Genomic DNA, 14,944 nt, shown 5'->3' with positions numbered 1-14,944 from the left:
AAGAGAAATGACCCTTTAATCAGTCTTCTGAAATAAAGAATTCAATCCAGACGTCTTTAAGGGTTTTATTTTCTGCAGCCACTGATTCTCCTTCACATTGTTCCAGAGGTTTCGTTCTAGCCTCCTGCTGTAGCCGTCCTTGTCCTGCTGAATCCTCGTCTCTGAAGACATGACAAACCGACTCCAGCGGTTCGTCATGTTCACAGGGAGAGAATGGGAAACTGGGACAAGAAGAAACTGTGTCCAGAATTTCCTAAGGTTGCTGATCGACACACATTTTAGGGTTGTTTTAGATTAGATTAGTTAGTTAGATTAGTTGTATTATTTAGTTGTTTTAAATTGCATTGAATGATTTGTTATTGTGCAAATAAACCTCAAAGCATTTTGTTGGTTAACATTTCTTGGTTCAAGCAACTTTTTCAGAAAGGTTATGCTTTTAGAAAGTGTGGACGTGTCCCCAGCGTCCTCAGTGTAAATTAACTCCATTTTCTCACTGTAAAAACGGTTCAGAGCACTCGGGCAAAGAGAAGTAGAAGCAAAGATGGTTTGATTAAAATGGAGATAATCTGAGGAAAGCAGAGCCATCATTTTTTTTTCTGACAAAGAATCACACATCCAGGTTTTAGTTTTTTCTTTGCTTTCATTTTATTTGTGAACGACATTTATGATACACGTTGACACTCGTTTGCTCCAACATCTTCTCTCAGGACTGTTCAGGCTCCACCGACGGAGAAGGTTTCTTATGACAATAATCTGTGAGGAGACAAGAAAATAATTTACATGTTTTATATTTAAAAACTTCATTTTTTATTAAGCCTTTTTGGGGTTGTGCTCTTTTCTGAACATATTTAACTTTATTGAACATCTGATTGGCTCATGAAGACCACCAAACGTTTTGATCGTGTGTCTGCTGTTGTTGGTAAATGTCTGTTCATGAGCAATTTAAAGTTTTATACCAAGGTTTGGACAGCAGGTGGCACCAGCTTACTGGAATATCCAACTGGGGCTCATCTACTTAGTCGGCCAGGTGCAATCAGGCACAGGTGGTTTTGACCTGGCTGTTTGTTTGTGTAATGTGTCCCACCTGTGGGTGATCTCCCTGGCTGCAGCCGAATAGTGTTATTTGCTTCAGAAGGTTCTAACTACGTGAAATAACCTGGAAGTATTTCAGTGGCAGCCGTGATAAGAGCTGGGCCGAGTTCAGCGCCGACAAAACGTAGCAAAACGTTTTTCTCAACGTAAACAGTGGTGTCTCGAACGCCCTGTTGTTGCATTTTCCTTTCCTTTTAACACCGTTGTGTTAACAAACTTATCGCAGCTGTTCGGGTGACACCTGAGACACGCCCACCAAACAGAAGAAAACATACCTCGAAGCCCGCTGAGCAATGTTGCACAACGTTGCAAGGAAACAGAAAATGTCGAAAATATTGCAAACGTTTTGAGATTGAACTCGCCCCAGGTCAAATTCTCTAAAAGCTCAGGAACGGTGCTTCGGGGCTTCCTTTCTTCAGCATAGGGTACACTGGACCATCCTTTACCAATGGAAAGGAGATAATGCAGTCCCACAATTCCTTGAGGCAGCAATGGTTAAAGCTACGCAGCGTTGTAGTTTTACCATGGGAGTGCCACGTTAAAGAGGTGGTATTCTGCTTTTTGGCTTTTTCCCTCTCCTTTGTTGAGTTATATTCCTTTTTTGTGCTGTAACAGGTTTGCAAAGTGAAAAAGCCCAAAGTGAGTTCCCATCTCCCTCAGAAAACTCTGCTCTGAACTGAAAACAGCTCGTTTGGAGTCCAGCCGCTTCCCTTTCATCCTTCAACCATGTAAACCTGTTCTGGTACAACCTCTAAATAAGATTATGAACCTGAAAATGAGCAGAATAATGTTCAGTTTCACATCCAGTTAGGAGGAGGAATCTTGAAGCGTAATGAATTTCTAGTAAATGTCATCATCATGAGAAAATACTGTGCACTAACAATGAGTTTCATCACCACGATCACACCACATGAAACGTGAAATCAATGTAGGCAGCCTTGGATGACCTTCTGGCCCCAAATGGGTTGTGCTTCCTCAGGAGATACTGAGGATCTCCTCAGGGCTGGAAGCAAATTTCATCAGAGCTACCCAGCTTACACTCCTCAACAATGTCTACAGGCCTCCCATGGATAGTGGTGATGCCTGCATGTTGGAAAAGGTCACTACTGCATTAGTTATCACCCCTTTCGATGGGGCCGGAAAGCAAAGATAAGAGAACTGTTTGTCAGCGAACTTGACCAAGCGACAGTTGGACTGGACGTCATCTGTGTAAAGAATGAAGAGAAGGACGCAGCCTTGTTGAAGTGGGCGTCAGATAAGGTGTCACTGACCGGGAGTCTCTGTGACCTTTTGGTAAGAAAGTCCATTATCAACAAATTTAGTTGGGGGGAGCGGAGTTTCACAGTCAGAAAATGTTGCTGCAAGGTGTTCAGTGCAGAGGAGAAATCTGCAAACAGGAGTCAGGATGTAGTGTTTGATGTTTGTGGATGGGGTCTATGATAAATACCTTTGCATCATCCAACCCTCTATGCAAACCGGAGTGGGTCCATCAGTGAGTCTGTTGAGAGAGGATGACGCTGGGCTGCTGCCTGCAGCTTGGATTAGTTTGGGGGAAATGGCGGCAGGATTCACAGCTGCCATGTTCTTAATACTAGGCTGCCAAGCTGTACGGCGGTTCCCTTTCGTAAATGATTGATCTACCTTGTCTTACTGACAGACTACACGACTTTCAGCGCCGGCTGATCGCCGTGCCGTTCACACTACACAACTTGCCGTCTTGTGACGAGAGTCTTGAAGTCGTCGTGGCGTTCACACTACGTGACTGGTCGGTGACAGGAGGTCACACACTACACGAGCTGACAGCGGCTGTGTCACCCGATGCTGGTCTCCAAACCACGTTTTGTCAAGAAAACACAAGTGAAATGTGAAACGGGAAATGACGCGAACCTGCACACGAAACAGCTTCTCGTTATTATGAAGACAAAGAATCTGCAGGTAGCGGGATCGTTTCAGCTACAGAGAGCTGGAGGGGAGGAAAAAGTGTTCTGCAGTGAGAAGTAGCTGCCTGCTCTCATTGGCTGGATGCGGATGTCGAGTCGGCCGACTCTTCCAGATATTTGTTGTGCTAGATATCTGGCTGGCGCCGGCGATGTGTCAGAGATGTGTCGGGGAGCCGTTTTGATGCGTCGTTCAGTAGTTCACACATAACGTCTGGGGTCCGCCGATCGATCGTTGATTTACCCCTGATCACAGCCTGATGGTCGCCGAGCTCTCAGACCGGCAATCCAGGCTAAAAATTGTGTAGTGTGAACGAGGCTTTAGTCAAACTGACCTGCGGCTCCGTTGTAGATGAACGGTTTGTCGTGAGGAAATCCCAGACACTCGGCCAGTTCGTGATGATCGCTGTGGGCCGCTTTCAGCTGCTCAACATCCCGATGCTGCCCCTCCCTTCCTGATTCACACACACACAACATACATGTCATGAGTTTAATTTAACTAGTTAACATAATAAACTACCAGAATGAGAGAATCCACACACAGAAGTTAATTTAATTTAAAGATGAGTGTGTGTGTTGTGAGTTTACTGTAGATGAGCAGGAATCGGCTCAGGGAGCCTTTGTAGACCACCACCAGACAGTCAGAGCAGGTCTCGTAGAGATCCACTTTGCCGGAGTCATCGTACGGACGAACAACTCCGTCCTTCTCCACCGCTAACACACACACACACACACACACACACACACACACACACACAAAACAAGTCATCACTATCAGGAAGAACAACAACAGTAAATCAGTAACATCAACATACTTCACTTTATTACAGTAAACCACACTCTGGCTCTCTCTGCGTCGCTGAAAACTGCCCACACTGCAGTTCATCGCAGCAGAATGATTCAGTTTCTGTTGGAAATCTGAGCAAAGGCTCCACCAGTCGGTGTTCAGGCGGTTCAGGTCCTACTGGTTCCTGCCGGCCACATCCTCCTGCATGGTTGATAACATTACGGGAAGCCATTTTCGCTGTTGGAAACGTAGCTAGTTTGCAATACAATCAAAGACAACAAGGATGTTTGGCCAGCCAGAGGAGGAGGCTAGAAATCCGAGCTGAAGTGTGCTGGATGCAGGAAAAACTACTTGACAAACTCAGGCTGCATCCACACTACTACGTTTTTGTTTTAAAAACAAAAGCGATCTCCAACCACACCAGAGGTTTAGCTGCGTATCATAACTGATCTGCGTTTGTTAGTCTGGACCATCAATATTGCAGACACAGAGGTATTTATTGCTTCACTCGACTGCATTTACCATCGACACTGACTGGACATCCACATAAAATACTCTGATCGGGTTTATGTTAGGTTTGGGCCCCTTACAAGTACAGAAAGACAAACGTGTGTGTGTTGATGTGACTCACTGCCAACGCCCGTGTACAGTGTGTGGTGGTCAGAGTCGGACGGGTCAGAGGGCATCGACAAGTTGAAAAAGTACTTAGAGCACGTCTTATCACTGAAAATGACACAACACAAAGCAGTTAGAGAACATGAAGACACAACAACCTGCTGAGTCTACGACCGTCAGACACATCGTCCCGCTGTTCATGGCTGGGACTCTTACATCCAGTTTGTCCAGTTTATCACAAAAGTGAGTATAACCCTCCCATTTTAGTAAATATTTGATTATATATCTTATCATGTGACGACACTGAAGAAATGACACTTTGCTCCAGTGTAAAGTGGTGAGTGTAACAGTGTAAATCTGCTGTCCCCTCAAAATAACACATCACACAGCCGTTAATGTCTAAACTGCTGGAAACAAAAGTGAGGACACCTCTAAGTGAAAATGTCCACATGGAGCCCAATTAGCCATTTTCCCTCCCTGATGTCATGTGACTCATTAGTGTTACAAAAGGTGTGAATGGGAAGCAGGTGTGTTAAATTTGGTGTTATCGCTCTCACACTCCCTCATACTGGTCACTGGAAGTTCAACATGGCACCTCATGGCAAAGAACTCTCTGAGGATCTGAAACAAAGAACGGTTGCTCTACATAAAGATGGTCGAGGCTGTAAGAAGACTGCCAAGACCCTGAAACTGAGCTGCAGCACGGTGGCCAAGACCATACAGCGGTTCACCAGGACAGGTTCCACTCAGAACAGGCCTCGCCATGGTCGACCACAGAAGTTGAGTGCACGTGCTCAGCGTCATATCCAGAGGTCGTCTATGGGAAATAGATGTGTGAGTGCTGTTAGCATTGCTGCAGAGGTTGAAGGGGTGGGGGGGTCAGCCTGTCAGGGCTCAGGCCGTACAACATGTACTGTGACATACTGAAGCAGAGCAGGATCCCCTTCCTTCAGAGACTGGGCCGCAGGGCAGGATTCCAACATGATAACGACCCCAAACACACCTCCAAGATGACTGCCGCCTCGCTAAAGAAGCTGAGGGTAAAGGTGACGGACTGGCCGAGCATGTCTCCAGACCTGAACCCTACTGACCATCTGTGGGGCTCCTCAAACGGAAGGTGGAGGAGCGCAAGGTCTCTAACATCCACCAGCTCCGTGATGTCGTCATGGAGGAGTGGCAACCTGTGAAGCTCTGCTGAACTCCAGGCCCAAGAGGGTTAAGGCAGTGCTGGAAAATAATGGTGACCACACAAAATACTGACACTTTGGGTCCAATTTGGACATTTTCACTTAGGGGTGTCCTCACTTTTGTTGCCAGCGGTTTAGACATTAATGGCTGTGTGATGTATTTTGAGGGGACAGAAGATTTACACTGTTCTACAAGCTGCACGCTCACTACTTTACACTGTTATACAAGCTGCACCTACGCTCACTACTTTACACTTTTATACAAGCTGCACGCTCACTACTTTACACTGTTCTACAAGCTGCACGCTCACTACTTTACACTTTTATACAAGCTGCACGCTCACTACTTTACACTGTTATACAAGCTGTACGCTCACTACTTTACACTGTTATATAAGCTGCACGCTCACTACTTTACACTGTTATACAAGCTGCACGCTCACTACTTTACACTGTTACACAAGCTGCACGCTCACTACTTTACACTTTTATACAAGCTGCTCGCTCACTACTTTACACCGTTATACAAGCTGCACGCTCACTACTTTACACCGTTATACAAGCTGCACGCTCACTACTTTACACCGTTATACAAGCTGCACGCTCACTACTTTACACTGTTATACAAGCTGCATGCTCACTACTTTACACTTTTATACAAGCTGCTCGCTCACTACTTTACACTGTTATACAAGCTGCACGCTCACTACTTTACACTGTTATACAAGCTGCACCTACGCTCACTACTTTACACTGTTATACAAGCTGCACGCTCACTACTTTACACTGTTATACAAGCTGTACGCGCACTACTTTACACTGTTATACAAGCTGCACGCTCACTACTTTACACTGTTATACAAGCTGCACCTACGCTCACTACTTTACACTGTTATACAAGCTGCACCTACGCTCACTACTTTACACTGTTCTACAAGCTGCACCTACGCTCACTACTTTACACTGTTATACAAGCTGCACCTACGCTCACTACTTTACACTGTTATACAAGCTGCACCTACGCTCACTACTTTACACTGTTATACAAGCTGCACCCTCACTACTTTACACTGTTATACAAGCTGCACCTACGCTCACTACTTTACACTGTTATACAAGCTGCACGCTCACTACTTTACACTGTTATACAAGCTGCACCTACGCTCACTACTTTACACTGTTATACAAGCTGCACGCTCACTACTTTACACTGTTATACAAGCTGCATGCTCACTACTTTACACTGTTATACAAGCTAAGCTGTACGCTCACTACTTTACACTGTTATACAAGCTGCACGCTCACTACTTTACACTGTTATACAAGCTGTACGCGCACTACTTTACACTGTTATACAAGCTGCACGCTCACTACTTTACACTGTTATACAAGCTGCACCTACGCTCACTACTTTACACTGTTCTACAAGCTGCACCTACGCTCACTACTTTACACTGTTATACAAGCTGCACCTACGCTCACTACTTTACACTGTTATACAAGCTGCACGCTCACTACTTTACACTGTTATACAAGCTGCATGCCCACTACTTTACACTGTTATACAAGCTGTACGCTCACTACTTTACACTGTTATATAAGCTAACGCTCACTACTTTACACTGTTATACAAGCTGCACCTACGCTCACTACTTTACACTGTTATACAAGCTGCACGCTCACTACTTTACACTGTTATACAAGCTGTACGCTCACTACTTTACACTGTTATACAAGCTGTACGTACGCTCACTACTTTACACTGTTATACAAGCTGCTCGCTCACTACTTTACACTGTTATACAAGCTGTACGCTCACTACTTTACACAGTTATACAAGCTGCACGCTCACTACTTTACACTGTTATACAAGCTGCACCCTCACTACTTTACACTGTTATACAAGCTGCACCCTCACTACTTTACACTGTTATACAAGCTGCACCTACGCTCACTACTTTACACTTTTATACAAGCTGCACGCTCACTACTTTACACTGTTATACAAGCTGCTCGCTCACTACTTTACACTGTTATACAAGCTGCACCCTCACTACTTTACACTGTTGTACAAGCTGCACCTACGCTCACTACTTTACACTGTTATACAAGCTGTACGCTCGCTACTTTACACAGTTATACAAGCTGCACGCTCACTACTTTACACTGTTATACAAGCTGCTCGCTCACTACTTTACACTGTTATACAAGCTGCACCTACGCTCACTACTTTACACTGTTATACAAGCTGCACCTACGCTCACTACTTTACACTGTTATACAAGCTGCACCTACGCTCACTACTTTACACTGTTATACAAGCTGCACGCTCACTACTTTACACTGTTATACAAGCTAAGCTGTACGCTCACTACTTTACACTGTTATACAAGCTGCACGCTCACTACTTTACACTGTTATACAAGCTGCTCGCTCACTACTTTACACTGTTATACAAGCTGCACCTACGCTCACTACTTTACACTGTTCTACAAGCTGCTCGCTCACTACTTTACACTGTTATACAAGCTGCACACTCACTACTTTACACTGTTATACAAGCTTTACGCTCACTACTTTACACTGTTATACAAGCTGCACGCTCACTACTTTACACTGTTATACAAGCTGCTCGCTCACTACTTTACACTGTTACACAAGCTAAGCTGTACGCTCACTACTTTACACTGTTATACAAGCTGTACGCTCACTACTTTACACTGTTATACAAGCTGCACGCTCACTACTTTACACTGTTATACAAGCTGTACGCTCACTACTTTACACTGTTATACAAGCTGTACGTACGCTCACTACTTTACACTGTTATACAAGCTGCTCGCTCACTACTTTACACTGTTATACAAGCTGTACGCTCACTACTTTACACAGTTATACAAGCTGCACGCTCACTACTTTACACTGTTATACAAGCTGCACCCTCACTACTTTACACTGTTATACAAGCTGCACCCTCACTACTTTACACTGTTATACAAGCTGCACCTACGCTCACTACTTTACACTGTTATACAAGCTGCACGCTCACTACTTTACACTGTTATACAAGCTAAGCTGTACGCTCACTACTTTACACTGTTATACAAGCTGCTCGCTCACTACTTTACACTGTTATACAAGCTGCACCCTCACTACTTTACACTGTTGTACAAGCTGCACCTACGCTCACTACTTTACACTGTTATACAAGCTGTACGCTCGCTACTTTACACAGTTATACAAGCTGCACGCTCACTACTTTACACTGTTATACAAGCTGCTCGCTCACTACTTTACACTGTTATACAAGCTGCACCTACGCTCACTACTTTACACTGTTATACAAGCTGCACCTACGCTCACTACTTTACACTGTTATACAAGCTGCACCTACGCTCACTACTTTACACTGTTATACAAGCTGCACCTACGCTCACTACTTTACACTGTTCTACAAGCTGCACCTACGCTCACTACTTTACACTGTTATACAAGCTGCACCTACGCTCACTACTTTACACTGTTATACAAGCTGCACCTACGCTCACTACTTTACACTGTTATACAAGCTGCACCCTCACTACTTTACACTGTTATACAAGCTGCACCTACGCTCACTACTTTACACTGTTATACAAGCTGCACGCTCACTACTTTACACTGTTATACAAGCTGCACCTACGCTCACTACTTTACACTGTTATACAAGCTGCACGCTCACTACTTTACACTGTTATACAAGCTGCATGCTCACTACTTTACACTGTTATACAAGCTAAGCTGTACGCTCACTACTTTACACTGTTATACAAGCTGCACGCTCACTACTTTACACTGTTATACAAGCTGTACGCGCACTACTTTACACTGTTATACAAGCTGCACGCTCACTACTTTACACTGTTATACAAGCTGCACCTACGCTCACTACTTTACACTGTTCTACAAGCTGCACCTACGCTCACTACTTTACACTGTTATACAAGCTGCACCTACGCTCACTACTTTACACTGTTATACAAGCTGCACGCTCACTACTTTACACTGTTATACAAGCTGCATGCCCACTACTTTACACTGTTATACAAGCTGTACGCTCACTACTTTACACTGTTATATAAGCTAACGCTCACTACTTTACACTGTTATACAAGCTGCACCTACGCTCACTACTTTACACTGTTATACAAGCTGCACGCTCACTACTTTACACTGTTATACAAGCTGTACGCTCACTACTTTACACTGTTATACAAGCTGTACGTACGCTCACTACTTTACACTGTTATACAAGCTGCTCGCTCACTACTTTACACTGTTATACAAGCTGTACGCTCACTACTTTACACAGTTATACAAGCTGCACGCTCACTACTTTACACTGTTATACAAGCTGCACCCTCACTACTTTACACTGTTATACAAGCTGCACCCTCACTACTTTACACTGTTATACAAGCTGCACCTACGCTCACTACTTTACACTGTTATACAAGCTGCACGCTCACTACTTTACACTGTTATACAAGCTGCTCGCTCACTACTTTACACTGTTATACAAGCTGCACCCTCACTACTTTACACTGTTGTACAAGCTGCACCTACGCTCACTACTTTACACTGTTATACAAGCTGTACGCTCGCTACTTTACACAGTTATACAAGCTGCACGCTCACTACTTTACACTGTTATACAAGCTGCTCGCTCACTACTTTACACTGTTATACAAGCTGCACCTACGCTCACTACTTTACACTGTTATACAAGCTGCACCTACGCTCACTACTTTACACTGTTATACAAGCTGCACCTACGCTCACTACTTTACACTGTTATACAAGCTGCACGCTCACTACTTTACACTGTTATACAAGCTAAGCTGTACGCTCACTACTTTACACTGTTATACAAGCTGCACGCTCACTACTTTACACTGTTATACAAGCTGCTCGCTCACTACTTTACACTGTTATACAAGCTGCACCTACGCTCACTACTTTACACTGTTCTACAAGCTGCTCGCTCACTACTTTACACTGTTATACAAGCTGCACACTCACTACTTTACACTGTTATACAAGCTTTACGCTCACTACTTTACACTGTTATACAAGCTGCACGCTCACTACTTTACACTGTTATACAAGCTGCTCGCTCACTACTTTACACTGTTACACAAGCTAAGCTGTACGCTCACTACTTTACACTGTTATACAAGCTGTACGCTCACTACTTTACACTGTTATACAAGCTGCACGCTCACTACTTTACACTGTTATACAAGCTGTACGCTCACTACTTTACACTGTTATACAAGCTGTACGTACGCTCACTACTTTACACTGTTATACAAGCTGTACGTACGCTCACTACTTTACACTGTTATACAAGCTGTACGCTCACTACTTTACACAGTTATACAAGCTGCACGCTCACTACTTTACACTGTTATACAAGCTGCACCCTCACTACTTTACACTGTTATACAAGCTGCACCCTCACTACTTTACACTGTTATACAAGCTGCACCTACGCTCACTACTTTACACTGTTATACAAGCTGCACGCTCACTACTTTACACTGTTATACAAGCTAAGCTGTACGCTCACTACTTTACACTGTTATACAAGCTGCTCGCTCACTACTTTACACTGTTATACAAGCTGCACCCTCACTACTTTACACTGTTGTACAAGCTGCACCTACGCTCACTACTTTACACTGTTATACAAGCTGTACGCTCGCTACTTTACACAGTTATACAAGCTGCACGCTCACTACTTTACACTGTTATACAAGCTGCTCGCTCACTACTTTACACTGTTATACAAGCTGCACCTACGCTCACTACTTTACACTGTTATACAAGCTGCACCTACGCTCACTACTTTACACTGTTATACAAGCTGCACCTACGCTCACTACTTTACACTGTTATACAAGCTGCACGCTCACTACTTTACACTGTTATACAAGCTAAGCTGTACGCTCACTACTTTACACTGTTATACAAGCTGCACGCTCACTACTTTACACTGTTATACAAGCTGCTCGCTCACTACTTTACACTGTTATACAAGCTGCTCGCTCACTACTTTACACTGTTATACAAGCTGCACGCTCACTACTTTACACTGTTATACAAGCTGCTCGCTCACTACTTTACACTGTTATACAAGCTGCACACTCACTACTTTACACTGTCATACAAGCTGTACGCTCACTACTTTACACTGTTATACAAGCTGCACGCTCACTACTTTACACTGTTATACAAGCTGCTCGCTCACTACTTTACACTGTTACACAAGCTAAGCTGTACGCTCACTACTTTACACTGTTATACAAGCTGTACGCTCACTACTTTACACTGTTATACAAGCTGCACGCTCACTACTTTACACTGTTATACAAGCTGCACGCTCACTACTTTACACTGTTATACATGCTGAACGCTCACTACTTTACACTGTTATACAAGCTGCACGCTCACTACTTTACACTGTTATACAAGCTGCTCGCTCACTACTTTACACTGTTATACAAGCTGCACGCACACTACTTTACACTGTTATACAAGCTGCACGCTCACTACTTTACACTGGAGCAAAGTGTCATTTCTTCAGCGTTGAAACATGAAAAGATATCATCAGATATTTACAGAAATGTGAGGGGTGGACTCATTTATGTGAGATCCTGTATATATGAACTCCTGTTTTCAACTAACCGAAGACAAACAAGAGTAATATTGAGCCCAACCACAGGTGTCATTTTCACTGGGGACGCTGGGGACATGTTCCCACCACATTTTGAAATGGCTGATTTTTCCCCATCACTTTCTGAAAGCATTTGTTAAAAACATTCTGAAAAATTGCACCAACAAATATTAACTAATAAATTAAAATGCTATTAAAACATGCAATTTAAATATAGAAGAAACAAATGTGCATAGTTCAAAAAAGTAACAGGCTGCTGATAACTGCATTATATTCTGTTATATTTTTTTATTTATGAATGTCCACCTGCCCGCTGAATTTTTTGTTTCTCTTTTTCTAAATGAAATGGTACAGAAATGAAGTGTTTAATGCTCAAAATCTTAGAGGGGAGGACCCACAGACCCATACATTTCATTTTTCTTCTAAGTAGTTTTGAGCATCGTCAGGTCTTGACACAAGTGTATCATCATGCCCCTAATCTGAGCCCTTAGGTTCCAACCACTTTTCAACACAAAGTGACGCCCTTGAACCCAACATCTCTGAAGATCATATCTCATGTCATTATCTGAGGCCACTTCTTCCAAGAAACCACTTTCACATCTGTACGCTAAGTATGAATGCACCGCCAGCAGCTGACTGATTTACACCACTATTTAAATCATTTCTTATGAAAGCACTCACGGGAACATGTTCCTCTCGTTGGCCATGATGGTTTTGTTGTCAGGGAGGAGTTGAAGCTTGACATGGGAGCTGGAGAGGTTCACCAGGAGGTCCCAGCCGTGCTGACTATCAGAGACGGACCAGACCAGGACCCAGTCCCCGAAAACCTGCAGGAGGACAGGTCGGAGTCAGAGCTAAAGCTAAAGCTACCACTGAGGACATCTGTCTGAAATAAAATAAAGCTCAGTACAGAAATGATCACGACTGTATAGGACAGAATCCTTGGGTATATGAACAACCAGGTTCTTATGTTCCATATTGATTATAACCAGGATCAGACTCACACTAGGGAGCATGTAAACAAACCCCCTAACAGTCCTGGCTGACACAGCTAAGAGTAGAGGGTCAATAATGTCAAATGAAACGAACTCAAGTATTTGGCTGTGAAAAAGTCAGTCCCCCCAGGAGTGATGAATGTCTGGTCTCAGGCACCAAGCTGACCAGAACCAGACTCACCTTGTGCAGGTCTTTAGTTGGCAGCCTTTTGCTCAGCCCGTCACAGTCTTCAGGGCCCGGCTGTGCGTTGGTGCCGATCGCCGCCACCACCACCAGCAGCAGCAGCACCGCTCGCTTCACAAAAATCATCCTGCTCTGAAACAAAAACCAAACAGGACAGAAGATCAAGAGAAGGGAAGCAGGTTGTTTTATAATGGCTCCCAGCCGGCCCCCGGCCTGCCCGTAATCAGTCCAAAGTGTGTGTGCTCAGTGTGTTATCGAGCTCGGATTGACCCTTTGTTTCCCTTCCAGGTCTGTTTGTTTTCAGTTTCCTGTTTATTTGTGTAAGAAGGTTCAGAGAAGACGGGATCACTGCAGTCCATGAATCCATGTTTCAGCTCGTACAAAGTGCAGCAGCCAGAGTCAAAGACCAAAACCAGTCAAAGAGACCAGCATCACACTCAGTTCAGCATGTTTGCATCAGCTTCCTGTGTCTGTTAGAACCCATTTTAAAACGTTATGACCAGTTGCCTTTATAATTTTGTTCAGTGTATATACAGTATGTATGTATGGACATCGTGAAGCTCTGAGTAACTGAAGATACTCCCACCTGACAGAAAGAGTATACAGGTCTTTATGTTCCAGATTATTTCCATACATACACATCTCCTGCTTTCCTACACAGCATGATTACTTTTATTAAAGCACAGACATGCTTGTTGATTGACAGATCATCACTGCAGCTGTTTGGGTCTCTTTATGTCGACAGCATTTTAGATGCATCAAAATGAATCATGCACGTTGAGTTCAGGTTTTCTGTGGGTCTGTTTCAGATGTGACCCCTAAAGACCTCTAGGCAGCAGCTGGGAGCAAACAGGGAGAGACTGGAGGAGCCAAACTATTCACAGTCTGAACACTCACACTCAAAGATGTGGCATATCAAGATGCTGATCAGACCGCATGGGTATTGTACAGGTGTGCCTTAGGCTGGCCACAATAAAAGGCCTCTCGAAAATGTGCAGTTTCACTGTATTGGGGGGTCCAGAAACCAGTCAGTTTCTGGTGTGACCACCATTTGCCTCACGCAATGCAACACATCTCCTTCACATAGCGTTGATCAGGTTGTTGGTCCACTCCTCTCCAATGGCTGTGCGAAGTAGCAGTCAGGTCGAGACCCCGATGAGGACGACGAGCATGCAGATGAGCTTCCCTGAGACGGTTCCTGACAGTTTGTGCGGAAATTCTTTGGTTATGCAAACCGATTGTTGCAGCAGCTGTCTGGGTGGCTGGTCTCAGACCATCTTGGAGGTTAAGATGCTGGATGTGGAGGTCCTGGGCTGGTGTGGTTACACATGATCTGCGGTTGTGAGTCCGGTTGGATGAACCGCCAAATTCTCTGAAACACCTTTGGAGACGGCTTAGGGTAGAGAAATGAACATTCGATTCACGGGCA

General features: G+C 44.1%; 1 protein-coding gene across 2 annotated transcripts; it reads right to left on the bottom strand.

Annotated features, from left to right (window-relative positions):
• Positions 1-620: 620 nt before the first annotated feature.
• On the bottom strand, positions 621-13,999 carry LOC119906926 (saxitoxin and tetrodotoxin-binding protein 1-like). 2 transcript variants are annotated; one of them, XM_038724387.1, is made up of 6 exons: positions 13,513-13,993; positions 13,018-13,163; positions 4,448-4,539; positions 3,618-3,743; positions 3,365-3,484; positions 621-753 (listed from the first exon to the last, which is right to left on the bottom strand). In XM_038724387.1, exons 1-6 carry the CDS (start codon positions 13,639-13,641, stop codon positions 704-706), a joined length of 663 nt encoding a protein of 220 aa, XP_038580315.1. In that variant the 5' UTR covers positions 13,642-13,993; the 3' UTR covers positions 621-703. The 2 variants fall into 2 exon arrangements, with proteins under 2 accessions (XP_038580315.1, XP_038580316.1); XM_038724388.1 differs by lacking the exons at positions 621-753; positions 3,365-3,484; positions 3,618-3,743 and adding an exon at positions 3,762-4,017 and having other exon boundaries at positions 13,513-13,999.
• Positions 14,000-14,944: the final 945 nt, after the last annotated feature.

Source organism: Micropterus salmoides, unplaced genomic scaffold, assembly GCF_014851395.1.
Source record: "Micropterus salmoides isolate LMB-PRFRI ecotype aquatic unplaced genomic scaffold, ASM1485139v1 Ms_hic_scaffold_17, whole genome shotgun sequence".
In the NCBI taxonomy this organism is placed as follows: domain Eukaryota; kingdom Metazoa; phylum Chordata; class Actinopteri; order Centrarchiformes; family Centrarchidae; genus Micropterus; species Micropterus salmoides.
The sequence above is the reverse complement of the archived record's forward strand: the minus strand, read 5'-3'. Positions and strand labels throughout refer to the sequence as shown.